The sequence below is a fragment of the Nerophis lumbriciformis genome, linkage group LG01 (assembly GCF_033978685.3).
Source record: "Nerophis lumbriciformis linkage group LG01, RoL_Nlum_v2.1, whole genome shotgun sequence".
In the NCBI taxonomy this organism is placed as follows: Eukaryota; Metazoa; Chordata; class Actinopteri; order Syngnathiformes; family Syngnathidae; genus Nerophis; species Nerophis lumbriciformis.
Window position 1 is genome coordinate 12,635,017 of NC_084548.2, and position 14,864 is coordinate 12,649,880.

Here is a 14,864-nt window from a genome sequence, read left to right on the forward strand (position 1 = left end):
GTAAGACCATAATAACGTTTTTTTTAATTAAATGTGCTTTTTTGTGTGCTACAGTTTGTATGTGTAAAGTTAAAGTTAAGTTAAAGTACCAATGATTGTCACACACACACTAGGTGTAATGAAATTTGTCCTCTGCATTTGACCCATCCCCTTGATCACCCCCTGGGAGGTGAGGGGAGCAGTGGGCAGCAGCAGCGCCGCGCCCGGGAATAATTTTTGGTGATTTAATAACCCCCAATTCCAACCCTTGATGCTGAGTGCCAAGCAGGGAAGAATGCTGGTATGAGCTTTTAAACATAACCCGTTAACTGCTGCCAATCAAATGGTGAATAAGATACTCTTTAGGGTTCATATGTTTGTAAATCTGACTGTGATGAAGTCAGTGCCTCACCAGCCATCAACCTCACCGCATGTCACTGATGTACTGTCACCACCTGTCACACCACGCCGTGACTTATTTGAATTTTTTTTTGCTGTTTTCCTGTGTGTAGTGTTTTAGTTCTTGTCTTGCGCTCCTATTTTGGTGGCTTTTTCTCTAGCAGTTTCATGTCTTCCTTTGAGCAATATTTCCCCCATCTACTTTGTTTTAGCAATCAAGAATATTTCAGTTGTTTTTATCCTCCTTTGTGGGGACATTGTTGATCGTCATGTCATGTTCGGATGTACATTGTGGACGCCGTCTTTGCTCCACAGTAAGTCTTTGCTGTCGTCCAGCATTCTGTTTTTGTTTACTTTGTAGCCAATTCAGTTTTAGTTATATTCTGCATAGCCATCCATTTTCTTAGGGGCACTCACCTTTTGTTAATTTTTGGTTTAAGCATTAGACACCTTTTTACCTGCACGCTGCCTCCCGCTGTTTCCGACATCTACAAAGCAATTAGCTACCGGCTGCCACCTACTGATATGGAAGAGTATTACACGGTTACTCTGCCGAGCTCTAGACAGCACCGACACTCAACAACAACACATCATTTGCAGACTATAATTACTTGTTTGCAAAAAATATTTTTAACCCAAATAGGTGAAATTAGATAATCTCCCACGGCACACCAGACTGTATCTCAGTGGCACAGTGGTTGAAAAACACTGATCTAATCTATAGATTACTAATGGATAGCTGCAGCCTTAAAGGGGAACATTATCACCAGACCTATGTAAACAATATATACCTTGATGTTGCAGAAAAAAGACCATATATTTTTTTAACCGATTTCCGAACTCTAAATGGTTGAATTTTGGCGAATTAAACGCCTTTCTAATATTCGCTCTCGGAGCGATGACGTCACTACGTGGCGTCACATCGGGAAGCAATCCGCCATTTTCTCAAACACCGAGTCAAATCAGCTCTGTTATTTTCCGTTTTTTCGACTGTTTTCCGTACCTTGGAGACATCATGCCTCGTCGGTGTGTTGTCGGAGGGTGTAACAACACGAACAGGGACGGATTCAAGTTGCACCAGTGGCCCAAAGATGCGAAAGTGGCAAGAAATTGGACGTTTGTTCCGCACACTTTACCGACGGAAGCTATGCTACGACAGAGATGGCAAGAATGTGTGGATATCCTGCGACACTCAAAGCAGATGCATTTCCAACGATAAAGTCAAAGAAATCTGCCGCCAGACCCCCATTGAATATGCCGGAGTGTGTGAACAATTCAGGAACAAAGGCCCTCGGTAGCACGGCAAGCAATGGCGGCAGTTTGTTCCCGCAGACGAGCGACCTAAACCCCCTATCGACCCTAGCTTCCCTGGCCTGCTGACATCAACTCCAAAACTGGACAGATCAGCCTTCAGGAAAAGAGCGCGGATGAGGGTATGTCTACAGAATATATTAATTGATGAAAATTGGGCTGTCTGCACTCTCAAAGTGCATGTTGTTGCCAAATGTATTTCATATGCTGTAAACCTAGTTCATAGTTGTTAGTTTCCTTTAATGCCAAACAAACACATACCAATCGTTGGTTAGAAGGCGATCGCCAAATTCGTCCTCGCTTTCTCCCGTGTCGCTGGCTGTCGTGTCGTTTTCGTCGGTTTCGCTTGCATACGGTTCAAACCGATATGGCTCAATAGCTTCAGTTTCTTCTTCAATTTCGTTTTCGCTACCTGCCTCCACACTACAACCATCCGTTTCAATACATTCGTAATCTGTTGAATCGCTTAAGCCGCTGAAATCCGAGTCTGAATCCGAGCTAATGTCGCTATTGCTTGCTGTTCTTTCCGCCATGTTTGTTTGTGTTGGCTTCACTATGTGACGTCACAGGAAAATGGACGGGTGTATATAACGATGGTTAAAATCAGGCACTTTGAAGCTTTTTTTAAGGATAAAACTTCGAAAAATATAATAAGCCACTGGGAACTGATTTTTAATGGTTTTAACCATTCTGAAATTGTGATAATGTTCCCCTTTAATCTGATCCCGATTCTACATTTATTATGGACACATTTGATTATTATTATTTTATCTTTGCAAATCTCAGATTTTTATCATTTTAGTGTATATGCAGAGCCAGAAAATGTAAAAGCTGATCAAGTTGCACGAGGCTCTCATTCATACTGCTGAGTTTTTATTTTGTTTAAGCATGAATGACTCTTCCTTTTAGTGCTTCGGATCCCTAGACTGTAGCTACGTTGTCTGTCTTTAATTCTCCCTTAAAGCACTGAAGGTTGTCTTAGAGCGATGGAATGTGGGATGACTGGTTGTGTTTGTTATGAGAGAGACAGCAGCAGCAGCAGGAGCGTTTTGGTGTGTGTGAAAAAAGCCCAGAGACAGAGCGTCGGCTCGTCGGGGAGTCTGCAGTTTTTTTTTCCTTTTCCCCTCTCGGCTTCATGTGAGCAGTGTTGCAGCGATGGATAGGAGTTTTAATGACTTGTGTCAACACTGTGCAGAGCCTCTGTTTTCCCTCTCATATCTCTGTCACTTGTCTAAATGTGACCTTTCGGCCTTTGCTTAATAACATCTCCACTCAACCTTGCCGGCTCGCACACACGAGGTAAAAAGTTCAAAGCACGATGCGATACCTGCAAGGAGGACTCAGTGATGTGGAGGAACTGGCTGGCTTTGGTGTCATATGTGACGTTCACTTCAAGTCACACACAAGTCATGTAAATGTCTTCTTTTATTCTTCCACAGAATGTCAGCCAGGCTTCTTCAAAGCGGAAGCTTCCGGTGATAAGTGTCAACCGTGTCCTGCCAACACCCAGAGGCTGGGCTCAGGGGCTTTGTTCTGTCCGTGTATGGATGGCTTCTACCGGGCCCCCAGTGACCCCTCCACCGGACCCTGCTCAGGTGATGACAAGCCTTCATCTACAAAACTGAGGGGCCATGTACATTAAAATTGAAGGATGTGGGGGGGAACACTTTGATACATTTTGTGCATTAAGGAAGCTAAAACCCATCCAGTGTTGGTCAATATATGCTATGCCAGGGGTAGGGAACCTATGGCTCTAGAGCCAGATGTGGCTCTTTTGATGACTGCATCTGGCTCTCAGATAAATCTTAGCTGACACTGCTTAACACGATAAGTAATAAATAATTCCGCTGGTAATCACAGTGTTAAAAATAACGTTCAAAATATCCATCAATCCATCCATCTTCTTCCGCTTATCCGAGGTCGGGTCGCGGGGGCAGCAGCCTAAGCAGGGAAGCCCAGACTTCCCTCTCCCCAGCCACTTCGTCCAGCTCTTCCTGTGGGACCCCGAGCGTTCCCAGGCCAGCCGGGAGACATAGTCTTCCCAACGTGTCCTGGGTCTTCCCCGTGGCCTCCTACCGGTCGGACGTGCCCTAAACACCTCCCTAGGGAGGCGTTCGGGTGGCATCCTGACCAGATGCCCGAACCACCTCATCTGGCTCCTCTCGATGTGGAGGAGCAGCGGCTTTACTTTGAGCTCCTCCCGGATGGCAGAGATTCTCACCCTATCTCTAAGGGAGAACCCCGCCACCCGGCGTTGGAAACTCATTTCGGCCGCTTGTACCCGTGATCTTGTCCTTTTGGTCATAACCCAAAGCTCATGACCATAGGTGAGGATGGGAACGTAGATCGACCGGTAAATTGAGAGCTTTGCCTTCCGGCTCAGCTCCTTCTTCACCACAACGGATCGATACAGCGTCCGCATTACTGAAGACGCCGCACCGATCCGCCTGTCGATCTCACGATCCACTCTTCCCTCACTCGTGAACAAGACTCCGAGGTACTTGAACTCCTCCACTTGGAAAATATATATATATATATAAAACATTCTAATTCATTTTAATCCATCCATCCGTTTTCTATACCGCACCTTTTCAAGAAGTCGCATTATTGGTAAGAAGTATTTTATTTATTATTGATTAGCTTCAGAATAACAATGTTATTAAAAAGAATAAGAGACTTATTACACTCTAAAAATGTTGGTCTTACTTAAAAATACACGCATTTAGTTGTATTCAGTGTTAAAGAATATTATATGGCTCTCACGGAAATACATTTTAAAATCTTTGGCTTTCATGGCTCTCTCAGCCAAAAAGGTTCCCGACCCCTGTGCTATGCTATCTAAACAAAACAGCTGGTAGGTGACAATTAGTGTCATATCTCACAATTTAATAATAATAACTGGGATTTATATAGCACTTTTCTAAGTACCCAAAGTCGCTTTACATGTAGAACCCGTCATTCATTCACACCTGGTGGTGGTAAGCTACTTTCATAGCCACAGATGCCCTGGGGTAGACTGACGGAAGCGTGGCTGCAATTTGCGCCAACGGCCCCTCCGACCACCACCAATCATTCATCATTCAATTCACCGGTGTGAGTGGCACCGGGGGCAAAGGGTGAAGTGTCCCGCCCAAGGACACAACGGCAGCGATTTTTGGATGGTAAGAGGCAGGGAGCGAACCTGCAACCCTCAGGTTTCTGGCACGGTTGCTCTACCCACTACGCCATGCCGCCCAAAAATTAATTAAATTAAATTAAATTAATTGAGCTCAAAAGTAAAAAACTAATTACATATGGGTGCCCATTACGTAGATCGTGGAGGGTGTGTCAGTCGATCGCCAGCCAGGCATTAAAAAAATATACCAAAAAATTATCGATTATCAATCTTCACCAAGATGTCACTTTCGTCACTTGATTGACATTCACGGCACCCGAGGGTCTTGTGAGATGACGCTGGCTGCTGCGAGCTAAGTATTAAGAAAAAATGACCGACATGGCGAGAAACACTTTTTATTTCAACAGACTCTCGCGTCGTACCTGCCGTCAAAACTCTAAAGACCGACTGCGCGGTTCCTGTCTTCACAATAAAAGCCCTGCTTCTTCCTACCTGCGCTAACAAAAAAAGAGTCTCTTGATTGATTGAAACTTTTATTAGTAGATTGCACAGTACAGTACCGTATTTTTCGGGGTATAAGTCGCACCAGCCGAAAATGCATAATAAAGAAGGAAAAAAACTTATCGCACTGGAGTATAAGTCACATTTTTGGGGGGAATGTATTTGATAAAAGCCAACACCAAGAATAGACATTTGAAAGGCAATTTAAAATAAATAAAGAATAGTGAACAACAGGCTGAATAAGAAGTGTACGTTATATGACTCATAAATAACCAACTGAGAACGTGCCTGGTAAGTTAACGTAACATATTATGGTAAGAGTCATTCAAATAACTATAACATATAGAACATGCTATACGTTTACCAAACAATCTGTCACTCCTAATGGCTAAATCCCATGAAATCGTATACGTCTAATCTCTTACGTGAATGAGCTAAATAATATTATTTGATATTTTACGCTAATGTGTTAATAACTTCACACATCATTCGCTCCTGAGTATAAGTCGCACCCCCGGCCAAACTATGAAAAAAACTGCGACTTCTAGTCCGAAAAATACAGTACATATTCCGTACAATTGACCACTAAATGGTAACACCCGAATACGTTTTTCAACTTGTTTAAGTCGGGGTCCACGTTAATCAATTCATGGTCTCAGAAAGCTGGCGTGCACAAGCTAGCAAGCTACGGAGTTTGCCGCCAATGTATTTCTTGTAAAGTGTATAAAAACAAGTATGTAAGCTGGACAAATAAGATACCAAAAACCAACCACTTTCATGTGGTATTTGGACAGAAAGGAGGACTTTTTTTCTCCTCCATTCAAAAATGTGGTAGTTGTCAGCACTACTGTCTGATTCCAATTAATGCAAGTCATCAGAATCAGGTATAACACCAACCTATATTCTTGTCTTCATGAAAGAAAGGAATCTATATGTGTTAAAGGTGCTTGTATTATCATTAAACACATTTAACTTGTTAACAAAAACGTCTCTTTCATAAATAGATAAATATAAATTATATATATGAATGAGGTAGATCCCCTGGACTTACGACTTACGGTAGCGTGGCCGAGTGGTCTAAGGCGCTGGATTTAGGCTCCAGTCATTTCGGTGGTGTGGGTTCGAATCCCATCCACAAGTTTTATACCTACTCAGTGGCCTAGTGGTTAGAGTGTCCGCCCTGAGATTGGTAGTTCAAACCCCGGCCGAGTCATACCAAAGACTATAAAAATGGGACCCATTACCTCCCTGCTTGGCACTCAGCATCAAGGGTTGGAATTGGGGGTTAAATCACCAAAAATTACGGCGGCCACCGCTGCTGCCCACTGCTCCCCTCACCTCCCAGGGGGTGAACAAGGGGATGGGTCAAATGCAGAGGACAAATTTCACCACACCTAGTGTGTGTGTGACACTCATTGGTACTTTAACTTTAACTCGCCTGCAGAAAAAGTGTCGTAGACCATTAAAAAAAAAAATGCGGGTAGAAAATCGCCATCGGGCCGCACTTTTGGGCACTTCTGGTGTATCATGTAGTCATTTCAACAGTCATTTCTAGTGTGAGTTCTGTGTTGTGGTAATAAAAATGAGGGTTGTCCTGATACAACTTCTCTGATAAGATACCGACATTGATCTGGTACGATATCAGTAGGAATCATACATGCTTTTATTATTTTGTTGCGTGGAATGTTAATAAAGGCTTGATGAAGTAAAATGAGTAAACAGAGAACACTGGAAAACACTAACCCAGTGGTTCTCAAATGGGGGTACGCGTACCCCTAGGGGTACTTGAAGGTATGCCAAGGGGTACGTGAGATTTTTTTTAAATATTCTAAAAATAGCAACAATTCAAAAATCCTTTATAAATATAAATAAAAACCTATCTTTTTTCCAAATAGTTCAAGAAAGACCACTACAAATGAGCAATATTTTGCAGTGTTATACAATTTAATAAATCAGAAACTGATGACATAATGCTGTATTTGACTTCTTTATCTCTTTTTTTCAACCAAAAATGCTTTGCTCTGATTAGGGGGTACTTGAATTAAAAACATTTTCACAGGGGGTACATCACTGAAAAAAGGTTGAGAACAACTGCACTAACCTATGTATTACTAACTGTCTGGAATGGACATATGCTGTCTATAGGTTGAAGTGGAGTGGCAATTGTTTTTTTGGCGGTACATATTGGCCACAATAATTCATTAAGTTAAGCTCTTGATACTGTAAATTGACTGATTCGGATACGTTTGTTACTAGATACTTTCCAATTTGCTGATGCCTTTGAGTTCCTGCATGTGTACAGTAAATAATGTACAACTATAATTATTTGATACTTGTTTATATTGGCAAATGTGGTGTTTTACACTGCAATAATGTTCAATTAAGGAGAGTTATTACGTATGTCTAGCTTGTGTTTTATTGTGTGCCTAGCTTTTGCATAGCTGCTTGCTCTTTGCCGTCTATAGCCTACCATGTTTACCTTTTGTCAATGACTTCACTAAAATACAAGAAAAGGCCAAACTTGTGTGCCGTTTGGAGTACACTTAGACGTTAACTGGCTGTCCACCTTTGTAAAAGTAAACGCGCTGCAGGACTGCTTGCATCGTAGCCTAAAATCGGCAAATTTAGATGCAAGCCAATATAATCCAATATTTTATTTCTTTGACGATATCAGACCTGTGTCCGCTATCAATATTAGATCGGGACACCCAACATGTTAGAAAAGGAGTAGGAAGAAGCAGAGCTTATATAATCATTCACCTTCTCTGTGTCTCAGTAAATACTGTGTTCACTTCCTGTGTTACACTACATATTCCCATTTTTTTAATATTCAAAGGCAGAATAAAGAATATACATAGGGTTCTTATTCAGTTATGAAATAAATACTGGCGTAAAAACCTGACAAACGTACACTGTGTAAACAAATGCACAATATACACAAATACCCTACTAAATAACAATAAATATGTGTTATATGGATGATTATATGGACATTGGCCAATAAAGTAAACACTAATAATACAAAATAATAGAATATGACATAAATAATAACATTTTAGAAAAAAAAGGAGTTGGGTCCATTTTTTTGCAGCTTTGCAAAGTCTACAAGATGTTGAAGTGTGTCTGTGGGAATTAGAGAGGTCAGGAGTCACTGATTTGAACCTGAGACCACCTCTGTTTTAGCTGATCCTAAAGGTGTGGGGGTTAAAGGTCAGCACTTTCAGGTTCCCCCCCCCCCCCCCCCCACCAAACTCATCCAAGCATGCTTTTTGGACTTCGCTTTGCACTTAAACAGAAAAAGGCCTTTCACAAACTGTTCCCAGAAAGCTGTAAGCATTCAGTTGTCCAAAATGTCTTGCGAAGATGAAAAAGACTTTGGACTGCAAGTCCAACATCTGATTGACATTGATGAAGAGGTGTGTCCAAATGCTTTTGTCAATAAGTTTGTCATGTAGTACCGTATTTTCCGCACCATAAGCCGCCCTGGGTTATAAGCCGCGCCTTCAATGAACGGCATATTTCAAAACTTTGTCCACCTATAAGCCGCCCCGTGTTATAAGCCGCATCTAACTGCGCTAAAGGAATGTCAAAAAAACAGTCAGATAGGTCAGTCAAACTTTAATAATATATTAAAAACCAGCGTGATGTGGGCGCGCATGGAGTCGTATATCAACATGGACGGAGCTGCGTGAAAAAAGCCACCCGGCCTCTTCGCGTAAACTTACCTTAACCACTCGCTCATCTTTTCTTCATCCATCCATCCCTTCGAGTTAGCTTTTATGATGACGCCGGCTGGAAAGGTCTCTTTTGGCAAGGTCTTCCTTTTGAATATCACCATGGGTGGAAGTTTCTGGTCATTAGCATGGCAAGCTAGAACCACAGTGAAGGATGACTTCTCATTCCCTGTGGTGCGAATATTCACCGTACGTGCTCCCGTTGTATCCACAGTGCGGTTCACAGAAATATCAAAAGTCAGTGGAACCTCGTCCATGTTGATAATGTTCTCTGGCCGGATCTTTTTTTCAGCTATCTTGTTTTTACAATATGCACGGAAAGTAGCCAGCTTTTCTTGAAAGTCTTTAGGCAGTTGCTGTGAAATAGTAGTCCGTGTGCGGATGGAGAGATTGCGTCTTTTCATGAACCGGAAACCTGTCGCTTAGTAGGAGCCATTTTGTGGTCTTTACAGATGTAAACACACAAAGGAAATGAAACGTAATATCCGCGCGCTTCTTCTTCTTCTACGGGGGCGGGTGGTTGCTTACAGTAGAAGAAGAAGCGCTTCCTGTTCTATGGGGGCGGGTGCTTACCTTGGCGGTTGCTTGCGTAGAAGAAGAAGCACTTCCTCTTCTACGGGGAAAAAAGATGGCGGCTGTTTACCGTAGTTGCGAGACCGAAACTTTATGAAAATGAATCTTAATATTAATCCATATATAAAGCGCACCGGGTTATAAGCCGCACTGTCAGCTTTTGAGTAAATTTGTGGTTTTTAGGTGCGGCTAATAGTGCGGAAAATACGGTACTTCTATTAGCTGTTAGCTCCGGCACTAGTTCCCCACATCTTCCATACCTTAGATTAGGGGTTTTCAAAATATAAGGTGCCATAAGACTTCAGGGCAGTCACAGCAGCTTCAGAAAAAAAAAAGAAAAAACATATTTTTCTTTATTTTATTTTATTTATTTATTTTTTTGTCCTGTCCAGCTTCTCAGGCAAATCATATAGTTGATGTAGATGCCCATATCGCCTGTTCAGATTTACTTTACAAACGAGAAGTGTGTGTGGGATACTTCTCTTGTTGCCTTATTTGTATTTGACTTTATTAAATATATTTATATTATCATTCGGTGCAGCCGGGCCGGAGCAGGAGGGGATAGAAAGAGAAAAAAGGGAAGACAGAGGGGGAAATTGTGGGGACAAGAGGGGGATAAGACAGAGAGGCAAAAACAACAACAGCAAACACAACAACAACAATTAGGGATTATGTTTGATAAGAAATTATCGAGTTCGAGCCTATTATCGAATCCTCTTATCGAACCGATTCCTTATCGATTCTCTTATCGCGTCCAGATAGGTTGTTGTATATGGAAAAAAACACACAATATTTGGTTTAACAAAAGCTCACTTTTATTATATAAGAAAAAAATTTAATCTAATAAATAAATAAATATTGACTGTTACCCCCCTAAAAAATGAAATAAAATAAATAAATATTGACTGTTGTTACCCAAAGTATATTAAGTGGGATTTTTCAGAAAAACAAATATATACAGTAACACAAAAACAACCTGTCTCTGTGATCACTATAGGTGTATAAATAATAATATAGTGTTGAATAAAATCAGTCCCTTGGGCACAAAACTGAAAATAATACAGCTCTCCAAAAAGTGCAATTCTGCTGCTATTTGACATAAGTGTTTGTTATGATGCTTTGACATTTTGCACTTTATTTCTTTATTGAAAGAAAATTCTATGAAGAGTAAAGTTGTTTGCAAATGTGGTTACAATGCTATAAAATGAAAAGTTAAAGCTAAAAAAAGAAATACACTTTATTGAGTTAACATTATTTCTTTATAGGGGGAAATATGTTATGAGCTCGGGAATATAACAACTACACTACCCAGAATGCAACGGGAGTGACGAGCATGCGCGGTAGCCCGAAAAGTGTTGCATGTTGCCACCCGGCAGCTAAGAATGAGGTTATGAGCACGTTGTGAAAGTAAACGTCAAGAACTCAACCAACACGTCTCGTCTGCATTATTTATAATTAGACAGACAACACATATACAGTGTGATTTTGTTTTGTTTACAAGGAAAGAATAACAAAAGTTAAAAAAGGGAGATATATGTTGTATATATATGTATGTGCTACGGTTGCTTTAAGAACGTTGCGACAGCTGCCGTAAAGAAGGTGCGTTGCTAGCCTGGTTGCTATGTTTCCGGTTGGTCGTAAAAGTGTTCGTCATGTGTTTGTACCCTGCTCAAATCTCTCAGTAAAGTTATTCATTGGATTATACCTTTTGTTTTGAACTTTATTACACCTTGGAGCGCCTTTTCCGTTTCATTGTTTTCCCGCTTTCGCTATCTGCGCCTAATGACTGAGCTACGTGACGTCATTTCTTGTGATGTCACACGGAGCATTTCTGGTCGGGACGGGATTCGTTCCCAGGGATTCGAATAAAGAACCAACTCTTTTTCTTTACTATAGTGGTCTCGATAACGGGTACCGGTTCTCAAAAAGGGATTCGAGTCCGAGGATAGAGTAACATCAGCAAATAGGATATGTTTAGTTTATTATTTCTTCGGGTCAATGGTCAACAAAATAAACAAACAGTTTTACATAAACAAAAAGATGTACATTCATAAAGAAACAGTTCATAAATAAAAAAATAAAAAAAATGTTGCAGACCGAAAGGGTTTAGGCTGAAGTTGAACACTTATTGCGCCTAACCCTATAAACAAAGTCAAGTACGAGATGAGCTTCCAAAGAAAATATGACATTTCCTTTTCACAACATATTATGAATACACATTGTACACAACATAAATACTGTTCAATTATATACACAGTAAAGGCATGTGAAATATCCTTGTACACGTGTTAAACCTTTGCACCAATTATATACTATATACAAACAGTTATACTTCCATTATATTTATATCCCACATTTACCGTATTTTTCGGAGTATAAGTCGCACCGGAGTATAAGTCGCACCTGCCCAAAAGGCATAATAAAAAAGGAAAAAAACATATATAAGTTGCACTGGAGCCTGGCCAAACTATGAAAAAAACTGCGACTTATAGTCCGAAAAATACGGTAGTTTTTAATTAACGTTGATCATAGTATTAACTACTGTGTTGATTCAAGTGATATATTTTTCCAAAACATTGGTCTTAAAGTTTTTTTTAAATGTGTGAATGGAACTGGAACATTTTAAGGAATCATTTTAAGTATGTACAAATATGATGGTAAAAGTGATAGCAAAGAAGCAGTTAGCGAAAAACATATTTTTCAAACATGCTAAGTAAAGTGCAAGGCAAAATAAATTGATTTTTCTTACCTAATCTGCACTGTGGTATTGCTCATTTCATGGAGAAGCAGCTAATTAGATAGATAGATAAATAGATAGATAGACAGATAGATAGATAGATAGATAGATAGATAGTACTTTATTGATTCCTTCAGGAGAGTTCCCTCAGGAAAATTTAAATTCCAGCAGCAGTGTACAAAATTGTAAAAAGTCAAAAGTAAATAATGGGGGTATAAATGAAAACAAAATAGAAAGATATTACAATAGAATAAAAAATAAAAAGCAACAATGAGAATACAAATATAACAGTAAAATAAGAATATTACAAGAGAAACTAGGCAGTAGTGACCATGTTATGAAAAAGTATTGCTACCTTAATTGGTATTGTATTTCCCCACTATAAACATCATACTCCAATCTAAAAGTATACAAACACATTTCTGTATGAGAAACTAAGCTGTTTAATTGCACACATTATTGAACCTGTAGATGTGAAGATCCCCCTCTCCCAAGTTTGAATCTAATATTACCCACATTTTCCCACAGGCCTCCCCACTGCTCCCAGAGACCTAGCAGCGACCATCACTCAACTATCTGCCGGTAGAATCCTCCTCTCCTGGAGCCCCCCAGAGGACACCGGGGGTCGCACGGACATCACCTACAGCGTAGATTGCCAGCGCTGCGAAGGCTCGGCGTGTCAACACTGCGGCGACAAGATCCATTACGAGCCATCCAGCGTGGGTCTGACGGACACTAAGGTGTCGGTGAGCGAGCTGGACGCTCACCTCAACTACACTTTTACTGTGGAGGCTCACAGCGGCGTGTCCGTGCTGGTCGCTCAGGCATCGCCACGGGCGAACAGGCCGCCGTCCACCAGCGCTCTGACGACATCTCTGCACTACACAGGTGACTCATCTGTGGGGCGGCTCTCATCAAAGTGTGCCACGTATTTAATTTCTCTAAATATGGACTCTGCCTCCTTAGATCCTCCAAAGATTACCGCCGTACGACTTGTCGAGAAAACCGCCTCCAGACTGTCCATCTCCTGGGACGTGTCACGCCGACCACGCTTTCAACCTCGGCCAGTCCGCTATGAACTTACCTATCGCAAAAAGGTTATATTCTCACACTTTGAATATCAGGGCTGAAATGCATTTGGTTATAATTGACCTAAAAGACGCACATTTCTATGGCAATCTGCATTACATAGCACTATATTAATACAATAGATCAAACAAATCCAAATGCTGAGTACAAAAAATATAGTTTCCCTAAGTAAACCTGCACATTTTTTGAGTGAACTTTCACTGTGACTAAAATTTCATAGCGATGCAAAAAGTCTGGTAAATTTCCAGTACCGTATTTTTCGGACTATAAGTCGCAGTTTTTTTCATAGTTTGGGGGTGCGACTTATACTCAGGAGCGACTTATGTGTGAAATTATTAACACATTACCGTAAAATATCAAATAATATTATTTAGCTCATTCACGTAAGAGACTAGATGTATAACATTTCATGGGATTTAGCGATTAGGAGTGACAGATTGTTTGGTAAACGTATAGCATGTTCTATATGTTATAGTTATTTGAATGACTCTTACCATAATATGTTATGTTAACATACCAGGCATGTTCTCAGTTGGTTATTTATGCCTCATATAAAGTACACTTATTCCGCCTGTTGTTCACTATTCTTTATTTATTTGAAATTGCCTTGTAAATGTCTATTCTTGGTGTTGGGTTTTATCAAATACATTTCCCCAGAAAATGCGACTTATACTCCAGTGCGACTTATATATGTTTTTTTTTCCTTCTTTATTATGCATTTTCGGTAGGTGCGACTTATATTCCGAAAAATACGGTAACTTCCTATTTTGACATTTTAGCTATTTTACATTTACAAAATAACAATAATAGGAAAGGAAACAATGTATATGTTATTTTATATTATTATTTATAGTATGATATTTAAATCATACATATTTAATTATTTTATTTTGTGATATTTTATTAGATGTGTTATTATTTTATTCCGAGTCATTTATACAAACTATGTCATACAGGAGACCTAGGCAAATTAAGGCCTGGGGGCCTGTTAAGCTTTTCAATCTCTGCCAAAAATTTTTTTTTGATTTTTAAAGGCCTACTGAAATGCGATTTTCTTATTTAAACGGGGATAGCAGGTCCATTCTATGTGTCATACTTGATAATTTCACGATATTGCCATATTTTTGCTGAAAGAGAACATCGACGATAAAGTTCTCAACTTTTGGTCGCTGATAAAAAAACTTTGCCTGTACCGGAAGTAGCAGACGAGTAGCGTGACATCACAGGTTGTGGAGCTCCTCACATCAGCACATTGTTTACAATCATGGCCACCAGCAGCGAGAGCGATTCGGACCGAGAAAGCGACGATTTCCCCATTAATTTGAGCGAAGATGAAAGATTCGTGGATGAGGAAAGTGAGAGTGAAGGACTAGAGGGCAGTGGGAGAGATTCAGATAGGGAAGATGCTGTGAGAGGCGAGTGGGAC

At 40.4% G+C, this 14,864-nt stretch overlaps 1 protein-coding gene across 1 annotated transcript in view; it reads left to right on the forward strand.

The window, feature by feature from the left end:
• The window catches only part of epha2b (eph receptor A2 b), a 92,887-nt gene that overhangs the window by 45,696 nt on the left and 32,327 nt on the right, over positions 1–14,864 (forward strand). Inside the window, exons 4-6 of the mRNA XM_061975133.1 lie at positions 3,129–3,284; positions 12,878–13,237; positions 13,316–13,446. Coding sequence (XP_061831117.1) covers positions 3,129–3,284; positions 12,878–13,237; positions 13,316–13,446 — 647 coding nt within the window. The remainder of the gene's footprint in view (positions 1–3,128; positions 3,285–12,877; positions 13,238–13,315; positions 13,447–14,864) is intronic.